Source organism: Vanacampus margaritifer, chromosome 9 (genome assembly GCF_051991255.1).
Source record: "Vanacampus margaritifer isolate UIUO_Vmar chromosome 9, RoL_Vmar_1.0, whole genome shotgun sequence".
In the NCBI taxonomy this organism is placed as follows: Eukaryota; Metazoa; Chordata; class Actinopteri; order Syngnathiformes; family Syngnathidae; genus Vanacampus; species Vanacampus margaritifer.
The window spans coordinates 13,413,620-13,434,050 of NC_135440.1; the positions used below are offsets into that span (position 1 = coordinate 13,413,620).

The 20,431-nt window shown below is 38.0% G+C and overlaps 1 protein-coding gene across 1 annotated transcript in view; it reads right to left on the reverse strand.

Moving 5' to 3' along the window:
* Positions 1-20,431, reverse strand: part of cdkal1 (CDK5 regulatory subunit associated protein 1-like 1) — a 222,241-nt gene that overhangs the window by 183,966 nt on the left and 17,844 nt on the right. The window contains exon 4 of the mRNA XM_077575695.1: positions 5,180-5,264. Coding sequence (XP_077431821.1) covers positions 5,180-5,264 — 85 coding nt within the window. The remainder of the gene's footprint in view (positions 1-5,179; positions 5,265-20,431) is intronic.

Below are 20,431 nucleotides of genomic sequence, written 5' to 3' on the forward strand. Positions count from 1 at the left end.
CTACCCTCAAATCTATGAAGCAAAAATGACATGCACACTACTGTATACTACTGGGTAATTAAATCAGGCAATTAAGAAAATAAGTTGCTTTAAATTATGCAAAATGTCATAAATTATTCAATAACATTAGTCACGAAGTAAAGAAACAAGGACAATTTTTGGTAGTTATATAATGCTTTACTTATTTATCATTTTTGCAATGTTTTTGAAGGATGCAGACGCTCACCAAGACGCAGCCATTTTGAAGCCTCATCACTCTAATAAAATAAATTGACTTGCGCTACCAGGAACTTTGAGAGGGTAAAAATATACTCATTTAATTATTTTACCTATTGTGTCATTGACGTTTAATTAAATAACTTGCTAAATGTCAAATGGTGTTTTTATGTACTTTTTGGTATTACTGTAAAGGACGATTAAATTTGTAATGTGTACACAAATGTGTAAATATTATTTTATGTAATCAAAATAATACAAGCAACAAGGCAAAAAGCCAACATTGTCAAAAGTAATAATGTTCATGTACAAAGAAAGTTTGTCAAGCAACATACTTAAAGAAACAAGTGGTTTCCAAAATGGATGCCAAAAACGGTTTAAGGTTTAATGTCTGCCAAAGCAACACTGCCAAGAGAGTGTTTCTAGAGGCCATAGTAATTACTTGCAACACCAGAGCAAACATCTGGCTAAATACACAGTATAAGCAAAGTATATACAATTTGGATATATTCCAGGAGTTCATTCTGTGTGTTGTGTGTCCCTTTTCAATTAAAAAGTATGTTTTTTCCCTCTCATTCTCTCATGGTTGCTTCATGAATATTAAAATGATAATTAAATGAATTTCAATAAATCAGGGGGATTGGTGTATTTTAAAAACTGATGTACATAACTCTGAATTTGGTTCTAATTCATTAAGCAAACATTCTCTCGATCATAAAAATTACTTGAGACAGTCAAGTGGAAAAACTTAACACATGCAAAAATTGCAAGCACAAACAGAGCTGTTTGATTACACGCCGGTGAACAACAGCTTCTGTAACACAATCACAGTCAATGATCTGAAAGTTGTCTGACAGTGAATTAAACTAGTCATTTTAGCCTTTTAAAACACACATACCTACACCCCTTTATCCACACATTTACATGTTGGCATTCACAAGTTGCTACATTACCGGTTTATACAACAAAGTGATCTTCTTCTTAAGGAAAAGAAATAACGTAGAGTACATTGGGTATCATTTTGTGACCAATGGTTGCCAAGGCGAGAGCTTTACAAGACAAGACAATGGTTTAGAGCAGCGTCTATAAAATCTAAAATATTAGGTTGTTTGCTCGAATATTTTCAGAATATCAAGTGGGCATGTAGAATTGTGCAGATATATTTTTGTGACGATCAATCATGGTTTACATCCATTTAAGTGCCATTAATGTTTTCTCTAGTCTAAAGCATAAGAGGCCATTAATGGCTTACTATGTTTATGAAATCAAAAATATTGTGTCATTCGTTCTAATATTTTCACAGTATGGAGTGGTCATGAATATGATTTATCAATGTTTTACACAATGTCCCAACTTCATTGGAATTGGGGTTTGTATAATTTCATATATGTTAAGTTCCTTGCAGATTTTTAATTTCCCCTGGTGTGAATTAGTGTAATTAACAAGGTGTCAGTTCAGTGTGCACCGTGCCTTTTGCCTAATGGAAGCTGGGATAGGAGCCAGCTCCCACGAAAATCGCAAAGGGTAAGCTGAATATACAGTGGATTGATGAATGAACAACATACACAAGTCATATCCCCATCTGCTCATATTCTCTCTCTTGCAGACTCACCGTCCAAAACATTTGCATTTATACTTGGCAGGGAAGACTGTTGTGCCCCAGCTCTCCAGAAGCAATCAAATGTATTTTTACTTTACCTCTCTAAACCACAACAGAGGTGGTTGAAATCCCAAGCTTTCACTAAAATCTCTGAAAAAGTATCCAATACAAAGCATGGGAATCTATAGCCACCTCACGATTCCATTACAATTATGATTCAGGGATCTACGATTCGATGTCATCCAATTAACGATCATCGCTGAATCTCAAATAGTTGTATTGTTTATTTTTATACATTTATTCATACTGCATGATGACTTGAATACTTTTATGATGTATGATTTATTAATTCAGTATTTTAGCTTTTTTTGCTCCCATTTTTCATGAGCTGTACTCACAAAAGGCTTATTCTCTCAAAAATTGTTCTCTAATTTGTAAAACTGTGTTCATAAGCACTTCTACTTCGACAACATGATTACCGCACAGGTGTGCCTGGCACACAATCTAATAACACACCAATCCATTCACAAATCATTTACAGCACTGCAAAAAGGATCCCAGACATACATGTGACGCCACTGATTTCCTCAAAGCGAAAGCTACAGATATCGTATCGCTGGCGTAAGGCTGAAAATCTCCTGTCACAATTTGGTAACTTTTATTTATTTATTTTTTTCACAAAATTTACTCTTGGTCAGTCTACAAGTATGGATGTTGTTTTTACAATTGTTTAGATCTATCTGAAGTCTTGAAAATGGCTTGTACTTCTTGATGATGTAATGTTGATCAAGCATGCCGTTTTGGGGGTCTCCTGAAAAGTGATGATTTTGGTGGTACAATGATTCCGCCGGCAGCGATATATGAACACAATTTGAATTACTGTATGACATTTATTTGGCCAAATGTCTTCTGGGCTGAATGCCATTAGTGTGCTGTCACATGTTGACATATTTGGTCTGATTTGATTTTCATAAAATGAATGACAATGTAGTGCACATAATTCCTTGTACAGTACATTTTTAACCATGTTTGACTACAAAATATTGCAGGTGAACATTTCCAAATGCATGCCAGCTAATATGAAGTTTTATCTCAAACAAAGATCTGCAGTATTAGACTTGACTGTGGAATTTAAACTTATAATAAAAAACAAAAACAAATGAGTGGATTAAAAAAAAGGTGTTGGTTGGACGTTAAGCTTGATTCTGTACAAATATGTTAGTGTGAGTTGTTAAGATCATGTTTAAGTTGAGTTGAGATGTTGACCAAAACTAGAAATAGAATACAATTATTTGCAAATCCTTTTCAATCTTATATTCAATGTAGTAAATTACAAAGACAATATATTTAATTTTGAAACTGATAAGCTTTTTTTTTAAAATATTCAAACATTTTGAATTAATGCCTGCAAAAGTTGGGCGAGGGGCATATTTACCACTGTTGACATTTTCTTTTAACAACACTCAATAAACATAAACAAACTGAGAGCACGAATTGAATCCTTTGCAGTAGGAATTATTTCCTGTTCTTCCTTAAAGTACAACTTTAGTTGCTCAACAATCCGGTATCTCCGTTGTCGTATTTTGCACTTCATAATATGGCATACATTTTCAATGGGAGACAGGTCTGGACTGCTGGCAGACCAGTCTAGTACTCGTGCAGTTTTACTATAAAGCCACGCCGTTGTAACATGCACGTTCAATGTTGGTTTTCGGCCTTGCCACACCCGTGCAGAGATTTCTTACCCTTGCCAGCAAGATGAATTCTCGCGGTATTTGTGAGTTGACAAACCCTGGAGAACACACCTTGTACCGCTTTCGCTGATACGTTTGCAGCCGATCTTTAGTCAATCGGACCAATCAGGCGTTGTTTAGGCAGGGCGAAACCAATAAGTGCCGATTTGGGGGGGGCACAAACAAACCTAACAGACGAATGGATGCTGCAATTAATTATGTTCTCGCAGAATTACTCACCGTTTCCTTTTTAAATTTGAACAGCGGGAGGCGTTTCGTGCATTTTTATCCGGTAAAGATGTTCGTGCTTCCCCCGCCCCTCCCTAAGATGAGACGGAAGACGAGATTTTCATCCGTTGCCTTGATTGGTCAAAACAAATGTGTGAAGATGCTGCATCGTCCAATCAGCTCAAAGTATTGTACAGCAAGTCCCGCCTTTCCAAAACGGGTTTGCCGAGTGAAGTACCAGATTGATAATGTGAAGAACTCCCTCGAGTAAATCCCAATTATCAATCTGTCTGGCAAGGTTAGAGATTTCTCCAGATTCTCATAATCTTCTGATGGTATTTTGGACTATAGATGATAAAATCTCTTAATTACTTGCGACTGCACGTTGAAAAACATTGTTCTTAAACCGACGGTCTATTTGCTCACGCATTTGTTCAGGTTCATTGTTCATTTGTGAACCTCTTGAGCTCTGCTCGTGAACAACTGAGCCCTTCGGGGATACCCCTTTAACGATGACACTCACCTGTTTCCAATTAACCTGTTCACCTTTGGAATGTTCCAAACAGGTGTTTTTGAGCATTCATAAACTTCCCCAGACTTTTATTGCCCCTGTCCCAGCTTTTTCGGAATGTGGTGCAGGCATCAAATTCAAAATGAGAAAATACAAAAAAAAAACAATATTGTTCATCAAATGTTCATTAATATCTTGTCTTTGTTGTGTATTCAACTGAATATAAATTGAAAAGGATTTTCAAATCAGTGTTTTCTGTTTTTATTTCCGTTGTACACAGCAGCCTAACTTCATTGAAAGACAGAAAAGAGGAAATTGCTTCTCAGAAAGAAATTGTGTGAACAATATATTTAGACCTGTAAGAAACTCTTACTGGCATTTTGAAAAATAGGTCTGAATTTCCAGCATATAAAAATTTTGCACAAGAGGTTCAAAGCAACAATAATCGTTCCATGTAAAAAAAATAAAATAAAAATGTGATCTGTGCAATTATGCACCTAATTACACATAAACTCGCTCTAGACGGGTTGATTTTGCTGGCAGAGCTAAAAACAGTTTAACACCAAACTTGTAACAAACCCAGTGACTCATTGTCTGCTCTCACTAGCACAATAAACGCATCCGCTGGGTGTAGGTGTGCCCCTGATGAAGGAAAATTAATCAAAATGCAAAACAGTTTCTGGCTTAATTTGACTGTGTTTATGCAAATGTACATCCCTTTCTCCAATTCTCTGCTCATGTGTATGTAATGCGCATTGAAATAGCAGTTTAGCACTTCCGAGATATGTCACAGCCAGGTGGGCTGATTGTAAACTAAAATTTACAAGTACCAGTAATTAAAAAGTTGAATATAGAAAATGTTGGTGAGAAAAGTAAATGGGAGTTCAGTACTTGATTGAGTTTCTGAAGTGGTCTTCTGCAGGATTTTTGACAGTGCAGCTATTCAGAAGCCACAAATCTGCTTCGGCTGGGTCATCTGTGGGGGACGGGGGGGACAAGAGGGACAGATTTTATTGTTCACACATTTAATTAGTTATTAATTGTGAAATATTAGATTAAAAAAGGAATAGACGACCCACATTATGTAAACACTTTACAGTTGAAAATAGTGGATTAACAATTTATAAAATTATTCAGAGCACATTTTGTGAATGCTATATTGCCCTTCTATCATAATGCATCCTGTTCTGTTTGATGATGGCTCTGTAGCGGATAAGGCCTTTTGTTGTGACGTCACTTGTACCCCAGAGACCAAACTATTTATATTATAAGCAATTAAAAGGTCTATTTTCCCCAATTTCCAAAATGTTTTAAAATATCTCTACTGATCCCCCTGTATTCAGCAAGACACTACTACCTAATTTGTAAATTAAATCAGAGTGTAAGTAAATAAATAAAGTAAATAAATATAAATAAAGTAAATAAATAAATTATCTTAATCCTTGGAAGTTTATAAAAAAATAAAAAATAAACTATGTGAAGCCAGGCTAGGGACAACTCCTTTGCCGTATCATGCTTTGACAACAAAAACAACAGCCAGTTGTGGGTTCCAAAGTTTGTTATTCAGTTCTCTTCATCAGTATGCCAAAGTTACTTGCAATGACTCAGCATGTAAGTATCCTTACTGTATACTCCAACAATTCTATGAAACGCTGTGATTAGGAAATCTCTGGAAAGTTAGATTTGCATAACATTTGCATAGGTATGGAGGTGTAGCCAATGGCAAGGGAGTGATTTGCTCAGTTTTTGCATATCATGGCCATCAGGCAATTATGTGAAATGTTGTTACTGCAGATGTACGCGAAAAACTGTTGACTTATCTGATGAAGGAAATCCCTGAGGGTTAAGACAAGCATCCTGGAATTTGGAAGCGTGTCTGTACTTTAAAAAGTCGGTTGGTTGTGAATTATTACGCAAGGGGGACCTGCTGAAACGCATAAATATGAATGGTAGTTACAAGCCTTTGGAAACAAAAAACTATCAAAAGAGAATCAATAACATACAAATACCAACCATTCATTGTTGCCCACTTATTAAATTGCTTTTTAGAAGTCATTCCTTTTTACCCTCTCCTCCCACACACAAAATTCAACCCCAATCAATACTCTAAATGACAATTATTTGCCCAGATTTGCCCAGTTTAGGCTGACAACAATTTCCACAATAACCACAACCTGTCTAGTGTGATCAAAAGTGTGATACTCATACAAACAATTACTTTAAAGTTAAGCATTTTTCCCCAGACTTTTGATGAAAAGGCCCAATTTTGGATGTCGTTGAAAGATTATCTGAGGGGGTGAGAGTGATTTGCTCGGAAAATAGTTGGGGCTGAAAAATGCCACTTGAAAGCATGTTCATAATTTCAATCTCACATGTTAGTCTTGGTACTACCACACATTAGAAGAGCAATAAGCACACACAGCAATTATTTTTCCACGTGCGGAGTCGCTAACATTTTAGAAATTAAGTCGATAAAAAATGTGTACAGCCAGTTAAGAGAAACATTGCATAACGTCCTGCTTGTCTTTTTTTTTTCATGTGTTATTTGCATGGAACTCAACATCAACAAAACATAGTCCACAAAGCATGACAATGTACCACAACATTATGACCATTTGTACAATATAAGGCTACAATGAAAATAATAATAAAACATTATATCTTTTTAAAGAAGTCTTGATTGTTTTTTTATTGGATGTATCAACACAAAAAATAATGATCACTATTTTCACTAAAATACCATCAAGGGTTGTCTCAGCTGTTGATAGGACTTTATACTTGAGATTGTCATATATACAAAAATAACATAAATCACAACTTCATTCCATTTCAAACCCTAAGATGAACCCCTTGAATTATATTTTATCCAATATGTGGGAAATAATACATCTGGCCACAACAGCTGACCCCAAAATTGAATGTTTCATGCTATGTGAAAAGAAGACAACCCTTTCTTGTGTGAGAATATGTGTTTTGTCTCAATGTGTTTGTATGCTACTCATATACTGTTTGTGACCTCATTCTTTGAAAAGATTTCCACAGACAGACCAAAACAGGTAAATGTAATCCATGAGAAGTCTTCCTACATGTTTATTTGCATTCATTCCACTACAAAATCACATAAAAACAGACCAGGCTGATATTGAAAAAGCAAAATCTGGGGTCAGATTGTGTACACAAGGTCATAAAACATTTCAATCACTCACGATGGAGATTGGGAGAGAGGGTTAGTGGTGCGGGTGAATTTGTATGGAAAGTTGGAGAAAAAAGCTCGGGTTAAAAGCAAGGAAAAGCAATACCATTCATCCAGAGAGCAAAATAAATTAAATTAATATGCAAAGAACAAACACTAAGGCAGAAGTGGGCGCGTTTACTGGTTACCATCCAAATACAGGAGAAGAATGACAAAAAAAGACTTGTGCATTCTGTGCTCTGTTATTGATTTACCCACAGGTGTGTGAAGCACCCTGCAGAGATACTGAGATGAGCCTCAGCTGCAGTGTCAGAGAGCAGGGGTCCACACAAACAGCATCAAGCATAATGGGAATAAGATAATTTCCCCAAACTCCAAGTATGGAGATGTGCCAACATACAAACACAAAGTGTAAACTGCTATTTTAACTGAGTGATTGACTATAATTAAACAGACAGCTGCCTTTCCTAGTTACCTGTAAAATATAATCGGTTTGTTTTTTTCTAAAAGTAACTAAGAAAGTATCCCGTGTTAATTGTGTAACAACATTTTCCATAAAACTTCCGCACACTTCAAATGAAATGTAAAATAATAGAATGATGCTGCTTGCGAGTACTTTGAAGTTCCCATGGGGATTACGATATGCAACCTGCTTGGTTTTCAGACAGTCCAGAGAAGTTGAGATCAGTCAGATCTTATATAGTCATGTTTAAAAAAAAAAAAAAAAAGGAGCTCTGGAGACTATAAACCTTTGATAAATTTACTTAATCTCCACTCTCAATTATGGGTCCATATCATATACTATAATCCAAGTTCCGTTGCCTACTCAATTCGTATTCGCTCTTGCAGACATGGAGACCTAACTTTACAAAGTTGCACAACTATACACTATGGAAGTTTTAATGTGATTTTAAAGGGGCTAAAAAACATTAAGTATTAGTATAGAATTTCATCCAGCCATCCATTTTCTATCAATATTCTGTTCAGAGTTACAGTGAGCTGGCAAGAGGCGAGACACATTCTGGACTAGGGTGATATAGCCTTCAAATAATACAGAGATTTTATATATCTCCTTCGCTTATGCAAAACACTATTGACATGACAATACTCAAAAAAAGCAGATTTATTCCCCCCACCTTCTGGGATTTCCTTTATTTTCCTGAAAGCAAACACGTTTTTTCCCCCATCATAAACCTGCACTAATTTAGACAATTTTATTTTACAGAATGTGCAAACAAATCAAAACATGGATGTAAACATGATCCTAATAAATAAAATACAATTATTATTATTTTTTTTTTTTTATGTGTAAAGAATTTAGCTGTCTTAATTCATGTCCATCTGATGTCAGCTCTCTTTTCTTGTGTTGATTTGAGTAGAGGAAGCAATAATAGCATATAGTATAATCGTTTTTCACACTTTTTATTGGTTTCTCTTCTGTGGACCAATACAGAAAATGATATATGGTGAGTTTTGGATCACTCATTTGGTCTTGGTTCACTTTAACACTAAAATCTTTCCCGTATGAAGCATTTAGAATTGACAATATAAGTGACATACAGTAAAACCCTTAGAATATCCGTGCCTTGACATTTGCAAATTTGCATATTTTTAGATTTTTTTAATTTGTGTATAGATATAATTTATCCACAGCTCTGGCCAATTGATTAAAATAATGACTTTGCCACCTTTTTGCGGTTATAGTGATGTTGTTGTTAGGTTTAACTTGTTTATACAAATTTTTGGTCTCAGTTTGTTTTTAGATGTCCTGTATTGTTAGAGGTATAGTCTACTGTGCTGTTACAATTTGCCTGTAATCCCTAAAACATATTGTGTGTTAATGCCAAAAGGTGAGTTTTATAAATTTAAACCGCTTGTGTTAAGTGCTAGCGCGCTTAATTTGTTTGCACCTGTGATTTCATGTCGGCTTGAGATAGTGTGTTATTTAGGCTAGTATGCTAATTAATACTACTGATTATCTTCATGTGAAGATGGCTTATTTGTGTGTAGTAATTTAACTATTACAATTTATGTAGCATGGGTTTGTGATTATATACATGGTAGATGCATGACATTGGTTGGTCTGCTTATTTACAAAGGCTTGCTGTATTTCTATTTTTAAACAGCCAAAATGTCTGGAAGAGCTTCTGAATTAAATTCCGCGCAGTGTTGGCACTTCTGATGACTGTACCAGACAGACCTAACTGCTATATATTTCTGATTTCCCTAAGCTTTCTGCTCCAAAAACACTTATCTGTGTTTTTTGGTCCGTGTAATGTTTCCATTTCAGCTGAACAGATCCAAAGCGCCCAAGAGTTTGTCTGGCCAACATTTTGGCACACAGCGGGGTTCAAATGATAGCGTTCACACTTGATCGAACAAACCACACTCTTGAGAAATAGCACCAGAGTTCATTTTATCCAAAACAAACCTGCCAAGTGTGAAACAGCCATAAGTCATGTGTATGTTTTGTATGAATTTAGTATAAATGTGATAAGATATGACTGTGGTAGGGAGGGAGAACATGAAATGTTATGAGGGGAACCTGACTGCATGTTCTACTTGTTGCAAGACTTTAAATATGTGTTGCTCAACCTTTCTTGTCTGCTGACACCAGCGCACATAGAAATTCAGAAACTGTCCTAAACAGCATCTGAACTACAGCATTTGATCCTCCATTTGAAGGTTTTAGCTTTAGTAGACAATATTGAACGGTAAAGGCTGCTGCCACTTCCAAAGCACTGCTGTGTGTATGTGCGTGCGTGCGTGCGTGCACACATGCAAATGTGTGCTCGAGAGACACAGAAGATGCAGACAGCGGCCACCCTGGGGCTCAATACAATGCTTGTAAGCTTCACACACACATACTGTATCATGACCCACTTTTCCACCCGATCCCACACACATTGTCTCACGCGCGCACACACACACACACACACACACACAAACACATTTGTGTTGTCATTTCTGTCTTCTGCCCTCCATCCTTTCCACCCCATATCTCAATGTTGCCCTCCCAGCACGGCCCCTCTTATCTATCTTCACACACGACACACACACACAAAACACACCACCCACAGAGGACGTGCTGACCTTGGGATACACTGGCGTAGAGGGTTATAGGAGCCAGCATGTTGGTGCAAAGGGTGGCTTTGGGGTGAATAGATACACTTGACTGAGCTAACAAGGCCTGTCTGCCCGTATTGGCTAACCAGACTGCTGGATGCCAGGCTGGCTCAAAGGACAGGTGCACTGGAAGGCAGGGTGGGGCAGTGAACTCAGAGCTCTGCATCAAGACTACTCGGGAAAAGTGCCTTTTACTAAAATATCATGGTTCTTAGTTGACCAAGTGTAAAGCAGTCAAAGCACTTTGAACGCTCTCTCTTCATTCATCTATGGATAGCTCCACATGAGGAGAAAGCGAGGGTTCAGTATATTGCTCAAGGACACTTCGGCATGGTCACAGGGGCTCAGATTGAACCACAACCTCTGGGTTAGGAGACAAACACTCTACCATGTGAGCTGTGCCACCCATGGAGGAAGAGTATTTAAGTTACTCTTGAGACATGCAAGTAACATTGTCACATTTACACAATAGAAAGAAACAGGATATATATTTGTTCATTTTATTAAATATTGTATACCAGAACTACCATGAACTGTATTTGCGTGCAGGATTCAATATACAGTGGTGCCATTGACTTACAAGTTTAATTTGTTCCATGACCACACTCGAAAAGCAAAAACATCTTTCCCCATCGAAATGAATGAAAATGCCATTAATACGTTTCAGCCCCACAAAAAAAAATTGTAATGTGTTTTTTTTTTATTAAAAATTAAATGTGAAGAATTAAACAGTTTAATTAATTATGTTGCTACTTATGATGTGAGCATCTTGGCCACCACGGGGAAGTATAATACAAAAGAAACACTACTACATGAAGATTTGACCATAAAACACAGCTAAATACTGTCCCAAATATGCTGTCGTAAAACTTCTTCTTTTTTGCCGTGGATAATGAATATATGCTTGTGAGCATTGTTGCATGCTTTGTCTGCGTGTGTTGCTACTGTTTGTGTTCAAACATAAGTTGTTTAAAGGTTAATAACAACAATACTGCAATATTAATGCTATCTATGACATTTCCCATCGTGCGCTAGCATTAAGCTAGTGGATTTTCGTAAGTCAGTTACGTATTTTGGTTAAAATAGTTTTAATTATTTTTTGTTACGCCCTCCCCAGGGAGAAGAAAATATGTTCCAACACTCCACTGCAACTATAAATAGCTACCACCTAGTGTAGTAGATGTGCACAATATTCTAGTATGGACAAAAAAAAAAAGGGGGGGGGGGGGGTTCCGTGAGGGCATAATTACCCCCCCCAATCACCACCACCACCAACCCCTGCCCCATGCTTTGCATCTCTCTCATACACACACACAAACTCCACCTATTCTAGTGTGTGCAATTCCAACAAAGTATAATTCAATTTTGTTTTATGTATAATTTTACAATAAACACCAAATGCATAAGGTAATAATAAACAGCTTAAAGCCAGCACCTGGCCTTTATGGGGGGCACTATCTAGCACCTTACTCAATGTTTTTGCTCGTAACTTGAAAAAAAAAAAAAAGAAAGAAAGAAATTGGATCTCAAAAAACTCTCAAGCCAATGTATATGCCACATCAAACATTGGTACTGGCTTTACCACGCATTGAATTACTTGTATTTGAATGTAGGATTCAGTGTGCTGGTTCAATGTGAGGTGTACTTTTTGCAGGCTGTCTCTGTGAGTTAGACTGATGTCAATCGTAGCAAATGGATTGATACAGGAATACAATTTACTCCATTTTGCTGCAAATTGAGAAACTATTAAACAAAATTACACTATTGTGTAGAGCAAAACAGATTCGATTCAATGTGTGTATATTTAAATGTATATGGGGCATGCGTACAGTATGTGTGTGCACATTTGCCTTACTGACGTGGCAAATTTGTACATGCCTTAGAGGATTTATGAGTTTCACCTCCAATCAAGTCACACACAAATATACACAAACACACACACACAGGAGCCTGGGGGTTTGGCGGTTGGTCTATCCGTCTAGCAGTGAGAGCAACCACTCAGGCAAGGATGATAATGCAATCAACTGTCATTAGAGGGACAGTGAAAACACTCACACAGGGCACAAATGATGCTCTTTCAGCTGTCAGTCATTTGTTTAAAATCATACACATGCCACTTAGTAACAGAAATACAAGTTCCCCAAGCTTACACTTTACGAGCTGACAAATATGCACACATTCCATGCATACATTTTGAAATACAGAGGAAGGTAACACCGACATCCAAATATCTACGGTATACTATGAGTGCACAACATATTTCATATTGCCTCACCAAAAATGAATCATCTTATGCAACTACACAACAAAACTTTCGCATCCCATGCTACTTTCCACCTGCACGGTATGGTTAAGCGTGAATGTTTTAATTAGGTGTGCAGCAATTAACCGGTTTTATGATTAACCTGACCATGGTTTTTAAACGTCAGGATTAAATAGCCGCAGCAACAACACACGGTTATTTCCGCTCACGTGAGGCGCAAAATGCACCATGCAGCATAGTTCATAGCTCTTTTGTTTCCACACGGCCCAATTAGCGGACACACAACAACACGGGCCGGCGTGGGGAAAGGGGAGGCCGAAACAAGGCGGCGGGCGAGGCACAGGCCCCGCAGAGTGCGACGGTAAGGCCTCTCGGCCCGAGCCGCCGCCGCCGTCGGGAACCACCGGCACACCGCTTGCCGCTCCGTCGCCATCGCCTTCCGTCTCCCCGACCCCAGGGCTACGGGCCGCGGGCGGGCGGGGAGCTCCCGCAAGCCCCCCATCCATGGCCGCCCACTAGAGAGGTCATAGGCCGGGACTTTTGAAGCTGCAGGGCCGCCATCTCGGGACTCTTTCTCTCTCTGCAAAATGCCTACATGTGTAGCGGTAAACAAATCGCCAATTTAAAGGCTGTGGGCGAACATTTCAGCTGTAAGTATGGTTGAGATGGAAAGAAATTGAATCTGCTGTATTTGTTTTAAACAGCAACTTCTTTTTTTCAGTTATTTATTGTTAAAAAATAAACGTTTTCAAAGAATGCTGATGTGATGGTTTTTTTGTCTACAAGAATGACCGTAAAAAAAACGTAAAACCGCGGTTTTATCTCAGACTATAATCGTACACTAAAATCTGAAACCGTTGCACCCCTAGTTTTAATGTCTAGATTTCTTTCAGATACTACTATTCAATGACTAACAATTTACTAATATGCTGGATGTAACATGCATATAGTCATTTTAAATTGACTATTATATACAGAGGGGGGGTCTGGCATATAATGCAGGGATAGAATAATCATCAGCATGCTGTGTGATAATTGTTTTACAACAGTGGTTCTAAACCTGGGTTCAATCGAACCCCTGAGCTTTGGTGAGTCAGTCTCAGGGGTTCGGCGGAGGTCAAGACACACACCTGACTCATTTGATTTGTGATGATACACCCCACTTGACCATCATTGGTTGCAAGTGATCACGCTACAATGCTTGGCCTATCTGTGCTGTGGGGAAATTGGTGTTTCAGTCATCAACTTCTGACTATTATGACTGTACGTCGTTTGATTTCTTTATTACTGTCCGAAAAAAAAAGAAGAAATTGGTCGGACAAAAATGTTCCACAGGGTTCAATTCTGGGGCCTCTGCTGTTTTCATTGAGAAAACAACAGTGGTTGTTGTTGTTGATGAGTTGAGTGACTTGCCAAGTTGAGCAACTCTAGTCAGCACAACTAGCTATCTAGCAAAACAAAAGGAACACTTCCTTAAGCAACAGGGAAATAGGGACTACAAGAATAAAAACTCAAGATGAAGAGAGCCAGATTTAGTGAAAAGAATAGTCTCCTTGTTCATATTGTTCACCAGTAAACCCTATACCTGTCTTAAATTTGGAAAGAAAAAGAAAAATCACATTTTATTTTTCAATAAAGAAGGGTTTGGTGAATGAGCATAGGAAACTGGTGGGGTTCAGTACTTTCAACAAGGTTAAGCCCCCACTGCTTTACAAGAATAAGGAGACAGAGAAGGAAGCTGCTGTAATGTGGCCTAAAAATACTGAAATATACAGTAAGCGATGGGCTAAATCACCCTGCTCTATCATGCAACAGTAAGCTCTTTAGAGAGATGCTCAAAAAAATGAGGTCATGGGATGGCACAAAAAGCAGCTAGTAAAAACAGACCCTAAAGCCATTTTGGCTCCAAAGGGAGGAGCGCAAAATCTGATAACATGCCCCATGTTATGTCCCTTGTGGAAGCCTCTGTTGGGGCTGAAGACTTGTTAAAGGAAAAGAAAGGAGAAAGCCATCTCCATCATACCTGCTAGAGGCTAGCGAGGTCGAGACTGCTGTCGATAGTGTGTGCAAAGTCGAAACTAGTAAACAGGATTACTGCAGATCATTGCAGAAAAGACATAGCCCATGCTTAATCTTGTGTCTCTTCTGATAGACATGCATAGCTTTGTGGGCAAATGTCATTGTGCATCACTGTGTACTCGGAAGCTGAAGAGTGTACGCCTAGTTGAGCACGGTAGGGGGTATACAAGAGATATCCTACCGAACAGTTTGACAGCATCTTAAAAACAACCATCCACTTGGGATTGTCTCCAGTTTTGAACTAACTGTGAGTCCATTACATTTGATGACAAGGAGCTGTAACATCAAACGGGAGGAAAGTGGGCTGGAGTTGGGGGAGGGTATCTGAAAAATATGGGGGAATCTGTGGCACAAATAAGGGAATATAAATTGGTTAAGAGAGTTTTAGGAAGAAGGCCAACTAAAGAAGGAAAAGTATCATAGAGTTCATTGTAAGGCACAAGTTTTAACCAATCCCGTCTGTAATGCACCAAAATCATGTTATTGCTCCATGTTGAAGTGTTACAATTTCAAATGTAATCCAAACAAATCACATGTCACAGAACATACTGCATTTTAACCTTAGAGTTTCAACTGTAAAATGACTTAAGGCATAAAAATAGGTGATTAACTCATTTGCACCCAAAAATTTATAAATACATTCTATTTTAAATATTACCATGCTCTCAAAGACATACTTATACTTTTTAATGCTAGAGCAAACAGAAGGCTTAGATGCGGCCTCTGAATTTAAGAGAATATGCTTGAATGGTAGTTATTACAAAAAACAGCCAGCAGGTGGGAGCACAGTATAAGAGATCAACCAGGCCCGTGTTGCAAAAAGCTCTTTCCCCCCCACTGTTTGAAACAGATTTGTGAATAATGATTAAACTTAGCTATATTCTAATGCTAATTGCAAAATGGAAACAGATAGAAATATACTTTTTGTCCTGATAAAAGAAAAGACTCAAATCTTTTTTTGGGTAGGTTCCATGTTTTACAGGGAGCAAAGGGGGTTACTTCAGTGAAAATGGCTGGGAGTGAATGAGTTAAGTAGGGGTAATTCAGGAAAATAGGCAAACAATGCTTAGAGAGGAACAGAAAAGATAAATGCTAGAAGTCAAGCAAAGTACTAATTTGGCTGGTGGTGAGCAAACCTGGGCCCAGCAGTCCTAGCTGACAGGAAAAACTCTGCAAAACACGCAATAATGTTACTTACATATTTATCCACATTAAGTTAGAGAGAAAAAAAAGAGAGAGAGCAATGATGATGACATGTCAAATCGGTAAAATTACCGAATGAACAATACTGAGCTCTCCAGGAAAAAAAAAAAGGTAGAGAGAAGAAAAGGACTTGTACAGCACATAGGGGCCGCATATTGGAAATATTCCAGTGGCAGTAATAAAAATGTGATAATGGGTTCACTGTGATTTTAAATCCATATTAACGGTGATTTATTGAGCGGCGTACACGCAGGGGATAGAAACGGCTTCTGAAAAGATTTTTGCCATTCCACATCTCACCTTGCATTGAGTCGATGATATGAAGCCTCAGGTTCAAGCACTAATTGGGGCCAATCACGAGTCTGGAGCCCAGACAGAAAGCCATTATGGTCATCAGTGCAAGCATGAAAGGATGTTCCACACAGTGAGGAAGATTGTTAAGAGTCAAGGGCAAGGAAGTCAGTGTGTCTGGGCAAGCGGAGGGGTCTTGGAAGGTTACTGATGGACACAGTAATTTTCTCGGGATTTCACTTTTACCACGCATCTCACAGGAATTATGGTACCATCAAAATGTCTGTTCCTCATGATCATGAATTTTTCAACACATATCAACACTGACCAATTAATATAAATGGAATGGTTGAAGTAAATTATTTAGCTATTCATACTATGCTTTACCGGTATGTTAAACGTGATCCAAGAGTCAAATTTGTAATTAGGAAATTAGTTAGTTGCTATTTTTTATGTATTTATCTAAATAACAAATATAAAAGCAGGGAACACAGCAACAAAGTCTGAGACTGAGATAACACTCTTACTCTACATCCTAATTGTAATTGATCCTTAAAAATTGCTAATTGTTTGGAACTGATTGCTTCATTTACACACCCCGCTGGCATAGAAAGCATCCTAAATTTACCCAATAGTCAATCAGATAATTTAGTCAAATGCCCATTTTTGAAAGCATGAAAATAATTACTCTTGAGAGCACAGTGAGGTGGCAGAGCGCTTCTTTCAACAACTCAAATCCAACTGTCAAAATCAATCAGACCACAGCCAGTCCCCCAAATCATAACAATAACACAGTGGGTTTAATAATGACGCACTCCATCTTTGACATTACAATTGTGACTATGTCTGTTATTTGCCCTGGGCAATGGCACTTTATTTTCAATGAGAGCTGTGCATGAAAGTTTCTGTGTGTGTGTGTGTGAAGTGTATGCAAAAACGAAAAGAAAGAAAGAAATACGCAGGTGTTGTCTGTGTTTTCTTCCTTTTCAGGTTTCACCCCTGAAAACAGAGACAAAGAAAGACCAACGTAGAAGCCACCTGTATGTAAAAGCTCACCTGTCCTGAATGAACTGTGGCAGGTGGGGTTAAAGCTTCGAACTGAATAAAAGTGGGTGTGACTGTTGAGAGGTGCTGATGTCCGCAGTCATTGTAGAGAACCTGAGCAGATCTACTCGACATTATGCAGTACTATTCATAGTATAATAACCTTATTGAAATGGTTTCAAAGACTTACGACGCTAAAGGACAAAAAAATAATAATACATTGTAACTAAACTGTCGAAAAGTAAAAGTAAAAGAAAAGTAGAGATGGAGCGATAGAGATGTTGTAAAAGGTGGAGAACTTTATGATCACTATTAAGAGTACAAAATGTCTGCCAAATGTTCACTGGACCACACACACACACACACACACAGTCACACATCTCCCTGGAATAAGAGTTCATTTAAAAAGCAATTTTCTTTGACTTGATACTGCAGCTAATAACCCTTCCAATATTTACGCCTGCATATATGTTAAGTACTCTAATTCGATTAATAGTGATATGAGGCCTTCATCCACCATTTTTTACTCATTTCAAAGTGGAATTGAAACAATTTAGGTCATCTGGCCCCATATTCCCACAACCAGGCTGAGGGACATGCAAATCAGATGCAAATGCCACAAAAATGTGAAACGAGTCATGGGCCTGAGTAATAAATACTGAATTTAGCCTCTTGGCATTCCAAAAACAGCCAGTTGGGGTTCAAATGCAAATGGTATGCAAATAGCCCAGATGTAGAGCGCTTTTATTTTTCCTGATGCACTGAGCGTACGGGGCATCCTGGTGGCTTTGAAGGCAGAGGCCCATAACACGGCCATATGATATTGTGGTTTTGAAGCCAGCTCATCGTGCAATCCCTTGACTCATTAGCATTCCTTCTCTGACACTTTCCAAAATGCAATGAGTTGTCAGACTAAACCGAAAGAAAACAGACTAAACGTGTACAAGACATTTGATGAGATGTTAATGTGAGACCATGAAACATTGCAGAGTATGATAAAATCATTTCTTAAAAGAAATAGCAGGCAGCTGAATACAAGATTAGCGCACAGGCCAAGGCCGTGGGTCAATTGAGAGATGCAATTTGCCTGTAAAAGGGAGGAAATTCAAATAGTTAGAGTAAGGATGGTAATGTAGTCAAAAGATACTGAGGCAAATGAGATGGAGAGAGTTGCTGAGACAGCCGTTATTCAAAATTGGCTGGAAAATCTTGAGAAATATTTTACGGGACCGAGAGATGCTTAAAGCAGAGTCTTTCTGAAACCGTTTGGAGAAAATGAAGAGAACATTTATACTTGGCATGTGCACTATGAAACTGAGTTGAGGTGAATGTGCAAACAGTCTGCTGATATAGCTTGCTCACGAAAGAAGAAGTAGAACCATTTGGTGTGGTGAATTAATCTAAGGCAAACACATTTTGCAGAACAGCAACACATGTGATAAGCTTAGTGAACCACCTTCTTCAATTGGCAATGTCTCCGCAAATTACAACCGTCATTGGCACACACACACGTACCTTCATCGGCACACACCTGCAGATCTACCATATTAGAAATAATCACTATAATGTACTATTTTCTTTTTTTTAACTTTTTCGCGCTGAACATACTACTTGAGCTAAGTCTGGCTGTGATGCCAATGAATTCGAAATGAACACCGCAAAGCCCTTAATCACACCCACCAACCAACCATACAAGATTCTGGCCCAAGTGCTTAGCACATAGTGGTAAAAGGAATGTGGATGTTGGCAGAAAAGCAGATGATTAGAAAGGCTGTTCTTACTCAAATCATGCCAAAGCGCACACGCACACACAAGTACACTGCCTCTGGTTTTTTTCTTGCACATCACCAAGGAAAGCGGATGCGTTTTCTGGCTTTGCTCAGCAAAACAGTTACAATCTTGGGATTATAAGCATTTTGAATGCTGCACCTGTAATTTGAAAGTGTATTATCATACAAAATGATATCTAACATGACAATACAACAGTAAATGTAAAAGCATACTTTAAGGGGAGATAAGTAACTAATTAACTATTTGTTCGCAATTTGTAGAAAAAGCATCATTATTAGGTAATTAATTAGCCACACAGAGAAAAACAATGTTGGATGTATTTCTCTCAACAAACAAAAAACACACAAAAGTGAAGTAAAGTCAAAAATGCTCTTTACAACAAGATATGTTTTTTTATCAGGAGTGTCCAAACATTTTCCTTTGAGGATCGCATACAGAAAAATTGAAGGATGTAAGGGCCACTTTGACATTCTCCGATTTTATTAAACACACTAAAACCACGTAACCAAGCAATTCTGCATTCGTTTTTTTTTAACAAGGATTATTTTTGTTGTTCTTTTAGTTATTTTTAGCACCTGTTAAAGGTTTTATGATTTTGGGGTGGACCATAGACCTGAAACCTACAAGAATAGATCCACCACTGCCCCACATTCAGAACCAAAGCAAGAGTAATTGCAATAAGATTACACATTTTAAAGCTGTTAGCTTGAGAATCTTGGTCAGTCATTATTATATGATAACATATGAGACCTTGACAGACAGCAGAAAGTGGAGGGAATAATGTTTGCTTCTGAAACTGACGTTTTTTAATTCATAAGAATTAAGATTTTTTATTTATTTTTGCTAAAAACTGTAAATAGCTTCTTTACATATATAGAAAACTTGTAAAAGTTTAATTTATGATTAGTAGTGGTAGTCAGGTGTGTCGTGTCCCACCACATCCACAACCAATAGGGCTGCAGGCAAAGTCAAAAAATATTTTTCATATATGCTGAGGGCCATGAGTTAATGGTCGGCAGGCCGCAAATAGCCCCCGGGCCGTAGTTTGGACACCACTGTTCTATATGTTCTAGACACCATATTTTTGATTAATATTGCATTTGTGGAATATGAGTTAAGCAGCAAAATCCACCCATTTTCATCCATCTCGTGG